General features: G+C 48.7%; 4 protein-coding genes across 4 annotated transcripts; 1 reads left to right on the top strand and 3 right to left on the bottom strand.

Moving 5' to 3' along the window:
* Window positions 1-92: 92 nt before the first annotated feature.
* Window positions 93-1674, bottom strand: An16g06770 (uncharacterized protein; the record flags this gene model as incomplete). The annotated part of the gene is made up of 4 exons (XM_001397942.3): window positions 93-522; window positions 575-1158; window positions 1214-1320; window positions 1419-1674. The coding sequence occupies 4 exons, from the start codon at window positions 1672-1674 to the stop codon at window positions 93-95; spliced, it is 1377 nt and encodes a 458-aa protein (XP_001397979.1).
* A 2101-nt stretch (window positions 1675-3775) lies between these two features.
* On the top strand, window positions 3776-4533 carry An16g06760 (uncharacterized protein; the record flags this gene model as incomplete). Its single annotated transcript, XM_001397941.1, has 2 exons — window positions 3776-4022; window positions 4079-4533. The coding sequence occupies 2 exons, from the start codon at window positions 3776-3778 to the stop codon at window positions 4531-4533; spliced, it is 702 nt and encodes a 233-aa protein (XP_001397978.1).
* Window positions 4534-5974: 1441 nt separating this feature from the next.
* An16g06750 (uncharacterized protein) lies at window positions 5975-7678 on the bottom strand (the record flags this gene model as incomplete). The annotated part of the gene is made up of 2 exons (XM_001397940.3): window positions 5975-7250; window positions 7311-7678. 2 exons carry the CDS (start codon window positions 7676-7678, stop codon window positions 5975-5977), a joined length of 1644 nt encoding a protein of 547 aa, XP_001397977.1.
* Window positions 7679-8329: 651 nt separating this feature from the next.
* Window positions 8330-12443, bottom strand: An16g06740 (uncharacterized protein; the record flags this gene model as incomplete). The annotated part of the gene is made up of 6 exons (XM_001397939.3): window positions 8330-9752; window positions 9819-11277; window positions 11335-11568; window positions 11629-11908; window positions 11965-12191; window positions 12245-12443. Coding segments are annotated over 6 exons (3822 nt in total), but the record flags the coding sequence as incomplete, so codon positions are not given.
* Between the last annotated feature and the right edge of the window lies 1 nt (window position 12444).

Below are 12444 nucleotides of genomic sequence, written 5' to 3'. Positions count from 1 at the left end.
ATGCTTGAGCAAGGTCGAACCAGCCAAGAGAATATTACATTAACTATATCACGAGAGAAACCGACTCATATGAGCAGACAAGAGGGAAACACTCAGAACTTCGCCTTAAGCACCCAGCCTGTTTGACGAATACGCGTCATTAGGACACACACGGTGCCTGCCAACAGAAAGATACCCGAATAGATCTTCATGCCCGTGTACGACCCATCATCGCGCTGCAGGATTGCGCCCGCAATAGGGTTTGTTGTCAAGGCACCAATCGACGCGAACAGGAAAAGCACACCAGTCCAGTAGCCCATCTCCCGGAGCGGGGCAATCTTTGCCACCAGGGCAGCAGACAAGGAGAAGTATGCGCCCGAAGTGATACCAAAGAGGACCGCGAAAACGATATTACCGGGGTTGTTGGTCGCAGGGATCCAGAGCGCGAGGACCAAGATGCCCGTCAGTGAACAGACTACGACAAAAATGTTGTATGGCCCGACTTTATCGGAGAATGCGCCAGCCCCCATTCGACCGAAAAGACTATCACCCGTTAGCATGCTTATCATTTTCAGAGCATAGTCGGGCCACTCACCTTCCAGCGTTCAAGATCGGAACCAAATATTGCGCCAGATTCGTACTCATCCCATCCGCAATGGCCGACGTCTCCATGTAGTTGATAGGAATAAATACGCCGAAAGTCAACAGGACAAACCCGGAAACCAAGAACAGCATCTTCACCTCCTTATACGGCCGCATCAACGCCTCTTTATCCATCCGCTGCTTCATTGGCGGAATTCTCGCCCTCACAGTAAGACAAGTGACGACAAGCAACCCCAGGATTAGAAAGGCAGCGATGCGCATCGCCCACCCGAAGCCAACACGAGTGATGAGCCGGTCCACCATGATAGGGAAAATCACACCACCGGCACTTGACCCGGAGGCGATGATTCCATACGCCGCGCCGCGTTTCTTGTTGAACCAGCTGGGAATGGAGCTCATTGACGGCTGGAAAATAGCACACAGCCCCATAGCGCTACAGACACCTTGCGACAGCAGGACCTGGTAATACTCCGTAGAGATGGAGGTCATCATGAGCCCAAACACATGCAGGAGGGAGCCTGCGATGATGACCACGCGAGCACCGAGTCTATCGCTCAGCGTACCAACAATGGGTCCCTAATATGGTCAGCCTGGAAATCTTATATTTAGCAGGAGGAAGAGAGAAACCGACCATGAAAAACATGAAAAACACCTCCAGCGAAGGAATCCACGCGATCGTACTCGTCGAGTACTCACTCAACAGCGTTGTCTCATAATAAGTCTGGAACGTTCCAATACCTGCGCCCCAATCAGCACGTATCTAGCAACAAGCCATTTTCTTCTCCCCTCTTTTAGAAGTGAAATCAAGAACAAAGTAAACATGAGAATAAACATACTATTAATCCACCCAAAAGTACAGAAATACGCACACCACGCCCCCAACACAACCGACCACGCCGCGAATCCCCCATCAGGCGGGGGATCAGCCGTCCCCCACGGCGATTGCGCCGGAGGTTGCGAGGGAGCCTGTTTCTCCGTATCGGCAGCTAATTCTGACTCTTGCAGCGTATTTTGAGACCTTTGGTCATCCTTATCCAGAATGTCTGCAGCATTTGTTTGGGTATTGATAGCTGCTTCATAGGAAGGAGCCATTGTGTCCGGTTGTCGTCTCCGCCCGTCGGTTTTTTCGCGCTGTTGAGACTGATCTTATAACTTATAATGAGCGGAAAGAAATAAAAGTAACTCGCTTCTTTATTAAACATCATCATAGTTAGTTAGAGAAAACTTATCTTAAGTAAAGCATAATAAATAGGGCTGGGCTGAGCTCGGCGCGGCTCGGACGTTCCTGAACGACCGCGCCGCTCCGCTCCGCATCTTTTACGGTGTCTCGCGCTCGGAGGGGAGGATCGGATCCGATGATAAGGGGTTTCCTGGTGTGGGATTGGATGACCACGTGTAGTAAGACTAAGATACTATCTGTATATCGTTTTGTCGATCACCGGCCAATGAGCTGATCTTGAGTAGAAGTTCTGTTTTGGCGTGGGTGGGGGCGGAGTATACAAATAGGAGGATGTGGAAACTGCCTTTCTCTTCTGGTAGGGCTGGCTGCGATGGATATACTAGGTGGGTGGTTTCCATCATCCGAAGAAAGCTCAAGCAATGATTTCAGAGGGGAAGGAGGAATGTAACATCGGAGAATTAGTTAGTGGGAATGTTACATGCATTCGGTGGAAATATCCCGCAACGTGACCTGTCACTGCGGCTTTATGTGCATGCATCGGAGGCCATGTTGCGAAATCAGATCTAATCAATCAGAAGGGGTAGTACTGGGACTCTATAGCTCAGGGTTTCTATTCATCAAGCAGTAACCTTATATCTACCGGGTGGTTAAGATTAATAAAACAGTAAAGTTACGGACGGCTGGAAGGACGTCCAGAACGGCCACACATCACGTGACTTCCTTGGTATATGAATAGTATACCCAGGAGTATACTGACAGTCAACCATATACCAGCGTCGTGCCATATAAAAGGATATATAAGGATACCCTTTTATGTACTTAACTAGTTCTATTCTTCGTACTCAATATAACTACTATCTTAAAGTAACTATATATTTAGAAGCTTAGCTACAGAATACTCGTCCGCACTTACTTACAAATTACTGCGCGGTACTATTCAGTCTTACTACTTCTCTTCTCTGGTCTCTGATCTTCTTCTCTTTCGCCTCATTCACCTCTCTCTTACATTTTTTATCTTTGTATCAGTCTTCTCTTTCCTGCCCAATTCTTCCTTCCTCTTCCGTCTTTCTTCTTCTCTCTCTATATAAATTCTCCCCCCCGGCCCTTTTCCTTTCTTCTTCACTTCTCTCTTCTCCTCTCTTCTTACTTTAAAGCTTTTATTATTCCTTGTTCAATCTTCTCTCTCCTATCACTATTCCTCTTCTTATAATCTCTATAACAAGCACTCTCAAAGCAGGAATACCCTGAATATCAGCAATAATTCAAGCAAACATAGAAGACCTCAGCAAGAGACTGGAGCCACCACAGAACACAGAGGACTTACTAGCTGGCTCTGAAGACGTGCAAGAGCCCGATGAGCAAGAATCCTCCCTCCAACTCGAAAGTCTCGACCCAGACCAAATGCGCTTGGAGGCAATCAATCACTGTAGGCAGCAGGACAATTCCAGGCAGGCTCATTTCTTTTCTCGTCTGGGCTTTGACACCCACAATCCAGTCCAGCATACGGAAAGCGCGCCATCTACAACTCCTTTTTTACAGGACGATCAAGCGCCCTCTGCGCAAGCAGTGCTTGATGACAGTCTATTTATGCCTCAGAAACTCTCTTTATCATGGAATCATCTGTCCACTGAAACAGATGTGCCTCTGATATCTCCAGATAATCAGAATATATTTGACCTGCTTCACGGGCTTAGTTTAGAAGGTGATATGTTGAGACATTCACTGCAGCCAGGCAGCTGTCAGCTGATCCTTCGCCTTTCTTCCTGCGTGGTCTCTGACCACCACCTCTTCCAACAACCAACCACCAAACCATCTTCTTAAGATCTAGATAGATCAAATCCATATATCCTTGACCCTTTGTCTTGACATGATATAAGTCCACCTCTTCAACAGCTTTTGCAGAATTCACCCCATTCGAACGCTAGTACTTCACAAACAGGAAATGCAGGTACAATAGCTGCACCTGCCGCCAATGAGGAAGACCCAAAGCCGTCCGCACCGACATGTGTCGAGATGATATCATCCTCATCCTCAAGGTTCCTTTGCAGCTTTTGCTTCAACGCGCCTCTTCCTCCTCTATTTATCCTGCAAACCCTCCTCCTCCTCGTTACACCCACCCTCTTCGCCGCAACCGTCTACATGGAGCTCGGCCGGATTGTGCTCCTAACAAACGGAGAGGCATATTGCCTCATTCGCCGAACGTGGCTAACCAAGACATTCCTGCTCGGAGACATCATCTCGTTCATTATGCAAGGCGCAGGTAATCTCCCCTACCTCCCTTATTAATGCAGGTTTACTCTGCTAAGTCTCATTCAGGGGGCGGGATAATGGCCTCTGGAACACCCAACGCCCTAACCACTGGCGAGAATATCATAATCGGCGGTCTCGTCGTACAACTAATCTTCTTCTCGCTCTTCGTCATAACGAGTATAAAATTCCACCGCGGGGTGTCGAACACTCCATCACGCCGTGTCCTTCACTCCCAAGCGCCCTGGAAGCGGCACATGTACGCCCTGTACGGGGGAAGCGCGCTTATCTTTGTCCGATCACTGTTCCGATTGATTGAATATGTGCCAGGAAATGACGGGTATCTAGTATCACATGAGGTATACCTGTACATCTTTGATGCGTTGCTCATGGTGCTGGTTATGGCTCTCTTTGCATGGGTGCATCCGAGTGAAGTGCATGCGTTATTGACGCCGGGGGGTCGGGGGAGGGCTGCTGAACGGGTGTTTTGGTTGAAGATGGAGGGTGGTGAGAGCTTGCCGTAGCTTACCATATTAGTCTGGTGTTTGTGATTTATAGATAGGCATGGATGCACATATAGTCTATACAAGCCGGAATTCCTCAGACCCCCTAAGTAACCGGTCCAGAAATGGCCTTCCTTTCTAATTTATTACAGATAAGGACAAGATCAGTGTTATCTTTTGAGCCTATGATGAGCTCTCTGTATTCTTGCCCCGTTATACCACTTATCAAAAGTCCTCTCAGCGGCCAAGTTCGGCTTCTCTCGTCGCACAACGCACAGCTATACATAACACGCCGACGATTGGTCATGGACGTAGCGCTCATTACTACCTCCGAATCGGGAATCGCATGGTGGGAAGTGGGGGGGGGTCTTGTGGCTGTATACCGCTACTACGAAGGCCGTAACCAGTAGCAGCCTCAATGAGCCCGCTGCGTCTCTTCGCTCTCCATAATCCGGGTAGGTTAACTCAAGCAATCTGGCACTAGCTGCAGAAAGTATTTATGCCCAAGACGGAATGTTACCCCAAGGTGTGGTCAAATTGGGGCGGATGGCAAGGAAGGACGTCTCAAAAGGCCGTGACAGATTCTTCTGAAGAGAAGCCGCCTTTGTTGGGGGTTTGCTGGGGGATCTACACCGAGCTAGGTCGAAGAAAAGCCGAGACCAGACTAGAACAGAAGGCTAGGAGTGATAATTGCTCGAGGTGAACGGTACGGGTTAGGTGACGTCCACACTTGTAACGCTTAACTAGATGGTGGCATGATTACAGATATTTAAGTCGGAGCGAAAAAAAAATCCGGATACGAGTGCGAAAGAGAAAACGAAGAGATGGCCTCAGTTAAGTCGACAGTGCCAAGCAAAACTAACTTAGTCCTTATTGGCCTGAATCTTTTTATTTAATTTAATTGAAAGCTGATATTTGGATTTCCCAGTCTTCTTGTGAACTGTATAACGCGTAATAAGCGCGGAGAAGCTGTGACAGCTGATGAGAGAATAATAACTTTACCAGCTTATAGGTATCCAGCTGCTTGTGCTGATGTTCTCTCTTTTATTACTTAGTGAAGATTTATGAGCTGGACTATGATTATAAAAGTAGTATTAGTTATATTAAATTAATGAAGCTTAGCTTCTGTCCTACTGAGTCTGGAATCCCTAGGTAGTCAGGGAAAAGAGAAACCATGATCATGCTCGCTGAGCAGGAGCATGATCCGCCCTGATCAGAACCAACTCGGCAGAGGATTTCTGCTACATAGGAGAGTTTGAACATAGGCCAATTGGTCAAATATTTGTCAATTTCATTTTATCCTTTTCTTTGCAACATATCCTCTTGTAAGCACTTATTGCATTCAGCTCTATCAGGAGGAATATTGTCAAGAAAGAACTCCATCCTACGGAGCGGTATATGTAATAGTAATTCAGGTATCTTAATTTACCTGGCGTTCTAAATCAAGGCATTATAAGGAACATCAAGGCACCAACACCCTGGCCGCACCGCTGCGCACTCCATCCTTCTTCTCGAACCAGATCATTTCTTGGAGCATTTCCTCCAACTGCAGACCCAACCTTGTGACTTGATCATCTTCTATCACAAACTCCGCTTTGACGATGTCGTCACTGCCATCGAGCCAATCAGTCAGATGAGCATTGAATTTTCGGTCATCGGACACATGTTCGAACTTCAAGGTAAACCCCATTGAGCGATCTGTAGCATCGATGAAGAGCGCATCATCTCTGATTTGAACCTGTAAGTTATGATACCCAGGATTCCAGTAGTTGCCAGCGTAAGCACTGAGGGGTAGAGTCGGTGGCTGCGGAGTATTCCGGTTTGGTTTTTGCTCATTCACTTGGCCCTTCTGGATACCTTGACTTTTCTTCGCTTGGGATTTCTTTTCCTGCTTTTTCTTCTCCTTCTTTTCCTGATTCTTACTCATTGGATTTGCGTCTTTCGCCTCGGCCTGGGGTTTGGGACCGCGGATTTCAACAGATCGGGTGTCTTTGCTTTTGCTGTCCTGAGGTTTTTCGTCCGTGACTCCAAGGACATTGTCAATTAGCTTTTGGACCAGGGTCGTCGCAATGCCATTTGCCCCATCTGAGTTTCCCATGATCACCGCACCGAATGAGAAATCAGGGAGGAAGAAGAAGCGACTGGCGAATCCAGAGAATGCCCCATTATGGCCGACAACCATATGTCCCTTGTAAAAGTAGACATCCAGGCCAGCCGCATATGCTACCGGTGAGCTGTACCGCTTCCGTCGTCCGGGGTTTGGATTCACAAAAGTTCGCAGGCGAGTAAGCCCTTCATAAACATTTTTATTGATAGGGTCTTCGCGATTCATGAAAGCCTTGACAAATTTGATGAAGTCGTTCACGCTCGAAATGATAGACCCGGCGCCTTGGCCTTCTGGGCAGTCGGGACTTTCTAACCCACGATATGTTGAGTCGGCCCTTTTCCATGTGTAGCCAGTTGCCATGCGGGATCCAAATCCTTTTGAGCGTGCGCTGCTGGGTTGAAGAGTAGTTGATGCCATGTCCAGAGGCTTGAAAAATCGGTCTTCGAGGAATGTACCAAAATCCTGTCCGCTCTTGACTTCCACAAGGTGGGTTGCCACTGTATACATCATGTTGCAGTAAATATACTTTGATCGAATGGGGGCCGCGACAGGGAGATTCCTGAGGTTTCTCGTAATGGATCGAGCATTGTCCGGCTTCGCCGCTCGCACACTCATATACGAATCGTCATGGCTGGCGCAATATGATTAGTCTTGAAGTCAAACATGGAATTTGAAAAAAATATTAGCTCACCCAGGCATTCCACTTCTATGACTTAAGATGTCTTCCACGGTGACTCCTTCTGTGTATCCTTTGCCAGACATAACAAAGTCCTCGGGGAGAAGAGTCGACATTACGGCATCGTACTGAATATCCGGGAACATGTCGTTATCGTCGACTAGCAATCCCACCGCCGCAGCAGTGAGTGATTTAGCAGACGATGCAATGTCAAACAGCGTATCTGCTGTACAAGGTATTTCGGGATCCAGGCTCGCATGTCCATATCCCGCAGAGGCAATTTGATCATTGTGTATGATTGCAATGGCCAGCCCCGGGACATGCTGCTGCTTCATCAACTCTGTCACATCTGACGCAAACCCTGCCGAGTGAAAAAGATCCATATTGCTGATTTGACGAATTGCCGGTGTGCGTTATGGAATGCCACTGTACAGGCCTGTTCATGTAGGTTCCAGGCGGTTTCTTTGAGGGAAAAGACCTCAGTTCAAACCTTGAAATGAGAGATGCCACCTGGCACGAGAATGGGGGCCGGATTATAACACGCTTGGTCAGCTGCAAGGCTTAGTGTGTAGCTCTCAACGTTGGGGGCCTGAGGATCAGCACCCGAGCGGCCCCGCACCTGGGCCCTTCGGGTTGCCTAACCAGAGCGGTGGGGTTTTATCCGACTGCTGCCTGTTTGGCCATTTAATTCAGGTAGAATACCTCTAAGTTGATACTAGACCTAGCATAGTGGATTTTTACTGGTAGCATTCCAATCGAAGTGATCATTTTGTTCTAAAGCTGTCATTCTTCTAAAGCCAGAAATAGACTAGGCAGTTTACCCAAAGCACCTTATTAAAAAGATTGTTGAGATTGTTAAAGGTAGTCAACATTATACTGTATCACAGCCACTTCTAAGTTGCAGGACTTTATACAATTCCTACACGCATTTCTATATCCCATGCCTAACAAGAAGACTATACTCTAAACGAAAAATAGATACTCATCTACTCTTACCAGAATTTTAACCCTTAACTGGAGCAAGAGATACCAAATTACTTCTCCTCTGTCTGCATGCTCTCATATAGCGCCTTGAACAGTGATCCTGGCCGTTCAAGCAGCTCACGCGGTGGGCCCTCCTCAACGATCCGCCCTTTGTCTAGCACCACGAAGCGATCAAAGTCCAGCGTTGTGTGTAGCTTGTGAACAACAGCGATGACAGTGCACGCCTCAAATTCTTTCTGCAGAACCTCGTGTATCAAAGCGTCCGTATCCGCGTCAACGCTGCTACCCACCTCATCCATGATGAGGACGCTGCTTGGATTGATAACTGCTCGAATAAGACAGAACAATTGCCTCTGTCCATGCGACAAGGTCTCTTCGTTCATATCCTCATCCAGCCCGCCACGAGACTCGCAAAAGTCCCATAGGCGCACAGATTGAAGTGCCTGAATCAGGCGCTCGTCGGTAGCGACCCCGAGAGGGTCAAGGTTCTCGCGGACGGTGCCTTTTAGGAAGAACGGGTCTTGGGGAAGGGAGTTGAAGCGAGCACGAACGGCCTGGCGTGTGATGGTGCTGATGTCGATGTCGTCGACGCAAATCGATCCTGATTGAAGCTCCAGCATGCGCAGGAGAGTTGATACTAGGGAAGATTTGCCGCTACCTGTGCGACCGCAGATGGCTACCTTTTCACCAGGTGTTATGGAAAGGTTGATATCCTTGAGTACTGGGTCCGTGGAAGTGTCGTAGGATGCAGAGACACCGTTGAATACAACGGCGCCCTTTGCGGGCCATTTGTCGCTGACAAGTCCGGTCTCATTGGGCAGGTTCTCGTCTTTTGTGTCGAGAATATAGGTACGGACACGACTGATAGCTCCAAGAGCCATTTCAACCTGCGTCCACTCGGTAACGAGCGTCTGTAGCGTGGTACTGAATGTCACGACTTGATACAAGGCTACGCCGAGATAGCCAGTTGAGCCACTGCCTCTGATATTTGTCGCAAGGGCAACGAGAATAATGGCGACTCCAGCGACAAATAGGTCCAGTACCATTGTCAGCCATCGCTGGACACACCACAGCAGATAGTATGGCTTTTGTGACACGTTGAGGGAGTCGTGGACAGATTCGACGTAGTGGCTTGTCCAGTCAAAGGCCCGTATAGAGGATATACCACCCAGGGTTTCCAAGAACTGGGAGAAGAGAGGCGCCTTGGCTTCAATATCGAGTATTCGCAGCTGTCGGGATGTGCGCAGATAGAACAGCTGGATGGCCACGATGACTACAATGCACAGTGGAATTGCGATGGCGACGTAGCCAGAGCCGATGAATAAGATGACCGCCGACATGATGGCACTCAGTAGCTGAAAGATGGTTTGATCCAACGAAGTGGGCAAATCTTGGTCAATGAGTTCAAGGTCTTGGCTGAATCGGTTGAGCGTTACGCCTGCATCCGTGGATGTGAGAAAAGACGTAGGTGCCCTAATCAAAGTTATGATCAACATCATTATTATGAAACGTTCTGGTGTCTCATTAAAAGCAACTTACCGCATAGTGGCTGTCAAAAGAAGCTCATGGAGCTTCCGGGACGTCCGCGGAATTACAAACAGGTTAAACACACCGTCGGCAAGGGAACAGCCAATGATCGCTATTGAAGCGAGAGCTGCGTACACACCGAGGTAGTAGCCAATCTCTTGGTTGGGATGATCAGCGTTGTAGTTTGTCCACTTTTGCAGCCATACAGAAGGGAAGTTGACACCAAACACAAAGGTGGCACAGGCGCAGACATATAAACTCATCCTCCAGCTGCCCGCAATTTTGACATAGAAAGAATACACCTTCCAATCACCACTTTGCTTCTTGGGATCTGGTTCGTTTCCGCCGTCAAGAGGAACGCCCACCTCCTGCATCGTCTCATCGGAGAGTTCCAGCAATGGACGGGACGTTGTGACGGTTGGCTGTTCCGAAAGCTTGCGGATCCAGTCTCCTGACGGTGAGATAGCGTCGAGGGTACCTTGGTGTGCAATCTTGCCATGTTCGTTCAACATGACAATTTTGTCCGCGAACTGCAGGTGGCTAGCAGTGTTCGTGGTCATTATTACGGTGGTGCCAACCTTCTTCGCAAGACCGTCGGCTCCGAGGACGCTTTCTAAGACTGCGCGCTCAGTCGTGCGGTCAAGGCCAGTAAGCACATCGTCTAAGACGAGGATGGGACTTCGATTATACAGAGCCCTAGCTAAGGATACGCGCATTTGCTGACCACCACTGAGTCTTGATCCTCGCGTACCAGTGTTGGTTTGGTCGCCGTGTGGTAGTTCATCCAGGTCGGCGACTAGTGAACAAGCCTGAATGACGATATTATACCACTTGCTATCGTACTCGGAGGCGCCTATGATGTTGCTTCGAACCGATCCCCATGTGATCCAAGGGGTTTGGGGGCAGAATGCGGCTTTACGAAAGGACGTGGCAACATTTCCAGAAACACATGGCATCTCCCCGAGTAAGAGCCTGAGAAGCGTCGACTTGCCAGATCCCACCGGACCAAATATCATTGTTATTTGGCCACGAGGAATATCAAGGTTCAAGTCATGTAGTATAGTCGTATCTTCATCATAACCAGTGGACACCTCTTTGACAGAAGCAACATTCTGGTGTTGGTCTAGTTCGGCGATGGCCTTGGAGGCCGGGTTTTCTTTGAGAGAAATGTCGTCTGTATTATCGCTGTTGGACGATATACTGTCAGAAGGCTGCTTAAAGTCGGGGGTGATTCGGAAGTCATGGTGATCCTCTGATGTCAAATACTCTTGGATTCGACGAAACGAATTGGCAACCGTCTGGATGTGTTCAAAGCCGTCAATGATGTAGATCATGGGTTGGTTCATCAGCTCGAATAAGCTGAGCGCGGAAAATGCAATACTATCAGTCAAGGTCTCTGTGTTTCGCGACCTTGCCAGGATGATGTATACCCCATAGCCCCAGACCGGCGCAAACGTGGATGATGCAAAATCTAAGGTCACCATCAGGCAGGTTCTTTATGAAATATTGATGTATGGACGTCTCTTACAAAATATGGTGACAAAGATGTTCAAGACTCGCCACCTCAGAGATGCACGAATCTCGTCCAGCCTGAGCTGACGAATCGTGGCGGAAACAACGTCCGCCAACCCAGTCATCTTAATGGCCTTGACTGATCCTAGCGCCTTTGCAGTCGCAGCCAGACGGGATTCGATGGCTTCCAGCCAGGGCGTCTGGGCATTTCCAGCGGCACCCGCTAGCGGAAGACCCGCGATGAGACATACTGCGGACATTGTTAGCGACTGGGACAGTTATATTGGCCCAGCCATTCATTATCACATACGAACGATCCATAAAATTGGGGCCACCACAGCGATTCCCAGAAGGCGATACAAGAGCCAGCAGGCGATGGCTACGTCGATGAAACTCGCCCAAAGCTCGTGAATGAGGGGCAAACTATGTCCTATGCGATCGATGTCGGCACTCATGAGCGTAATTGCCTCCGCGTCTGCGATAGAGGTTGATTTCATCTTCAGTGTTTTTTCGAATATCATCATGACGAGGCTTCCGCGGTACATGGTAAGCAAGCGGTACGTCTTGTGCTGGTTGACGGCATACGAGACCTGTAACAAGATCAGAGAGTTGGCTTCGAGTCATGACAAAGTAATTAAACACCTACCGCGATGCCAATATAGACAATGGCGTACGCACCAATCAGACCGTATGCGGTGTCATTGGTTGTTGGGGTCCTGGCCTCATCTATAAAATCGAGCACGCGCTCCACGAGAAACGGCTGTGCGAAAAGGAATCCACTATAAGCGAGTCGCGGCAGTACACCTGCAAGAAAGGGCCACTTGTAGTGAATCAAAAAGGTCCAGAACAGAGCGTAGTCGCTAGAGTGGTCAGCTGATCGATAGTGTTAGCGGATAAGGTGTGTAAGATGAGCAATGGAATCTCACCAATGTCCCATCGTTGCTGCAACTTCAAAGGTCGGGACGCGGAGAGGATTTCAGGGTCAACCGAGGTCAGCATATCGACTGTCAGAAAGGTCTTGAAGCCCTTGATGAATATATGATTCAACCACAGGAATAACGATCGGTCAATGGCTCCCGCCTTCTCCTCTGGCGTTGCGTGTTTCCATTCTGGGCGCGAGAACCGG

The sequence above is a fragment of the Aspergillus niger genome, assembly GCF_000002855.4.
Source record: "Aspergillus niger supercontig An16".
Classification (NCBI taxonomy): Eukaryota; Fungi; Ascomycota; class Eurotiomycetes; order Eurotiales; family Aspergillaceae; genus Aspergillus; species Aspergillus niger.
This window is presented reverse-complemented; position numbering and strand designations above follow the sequence as displayed.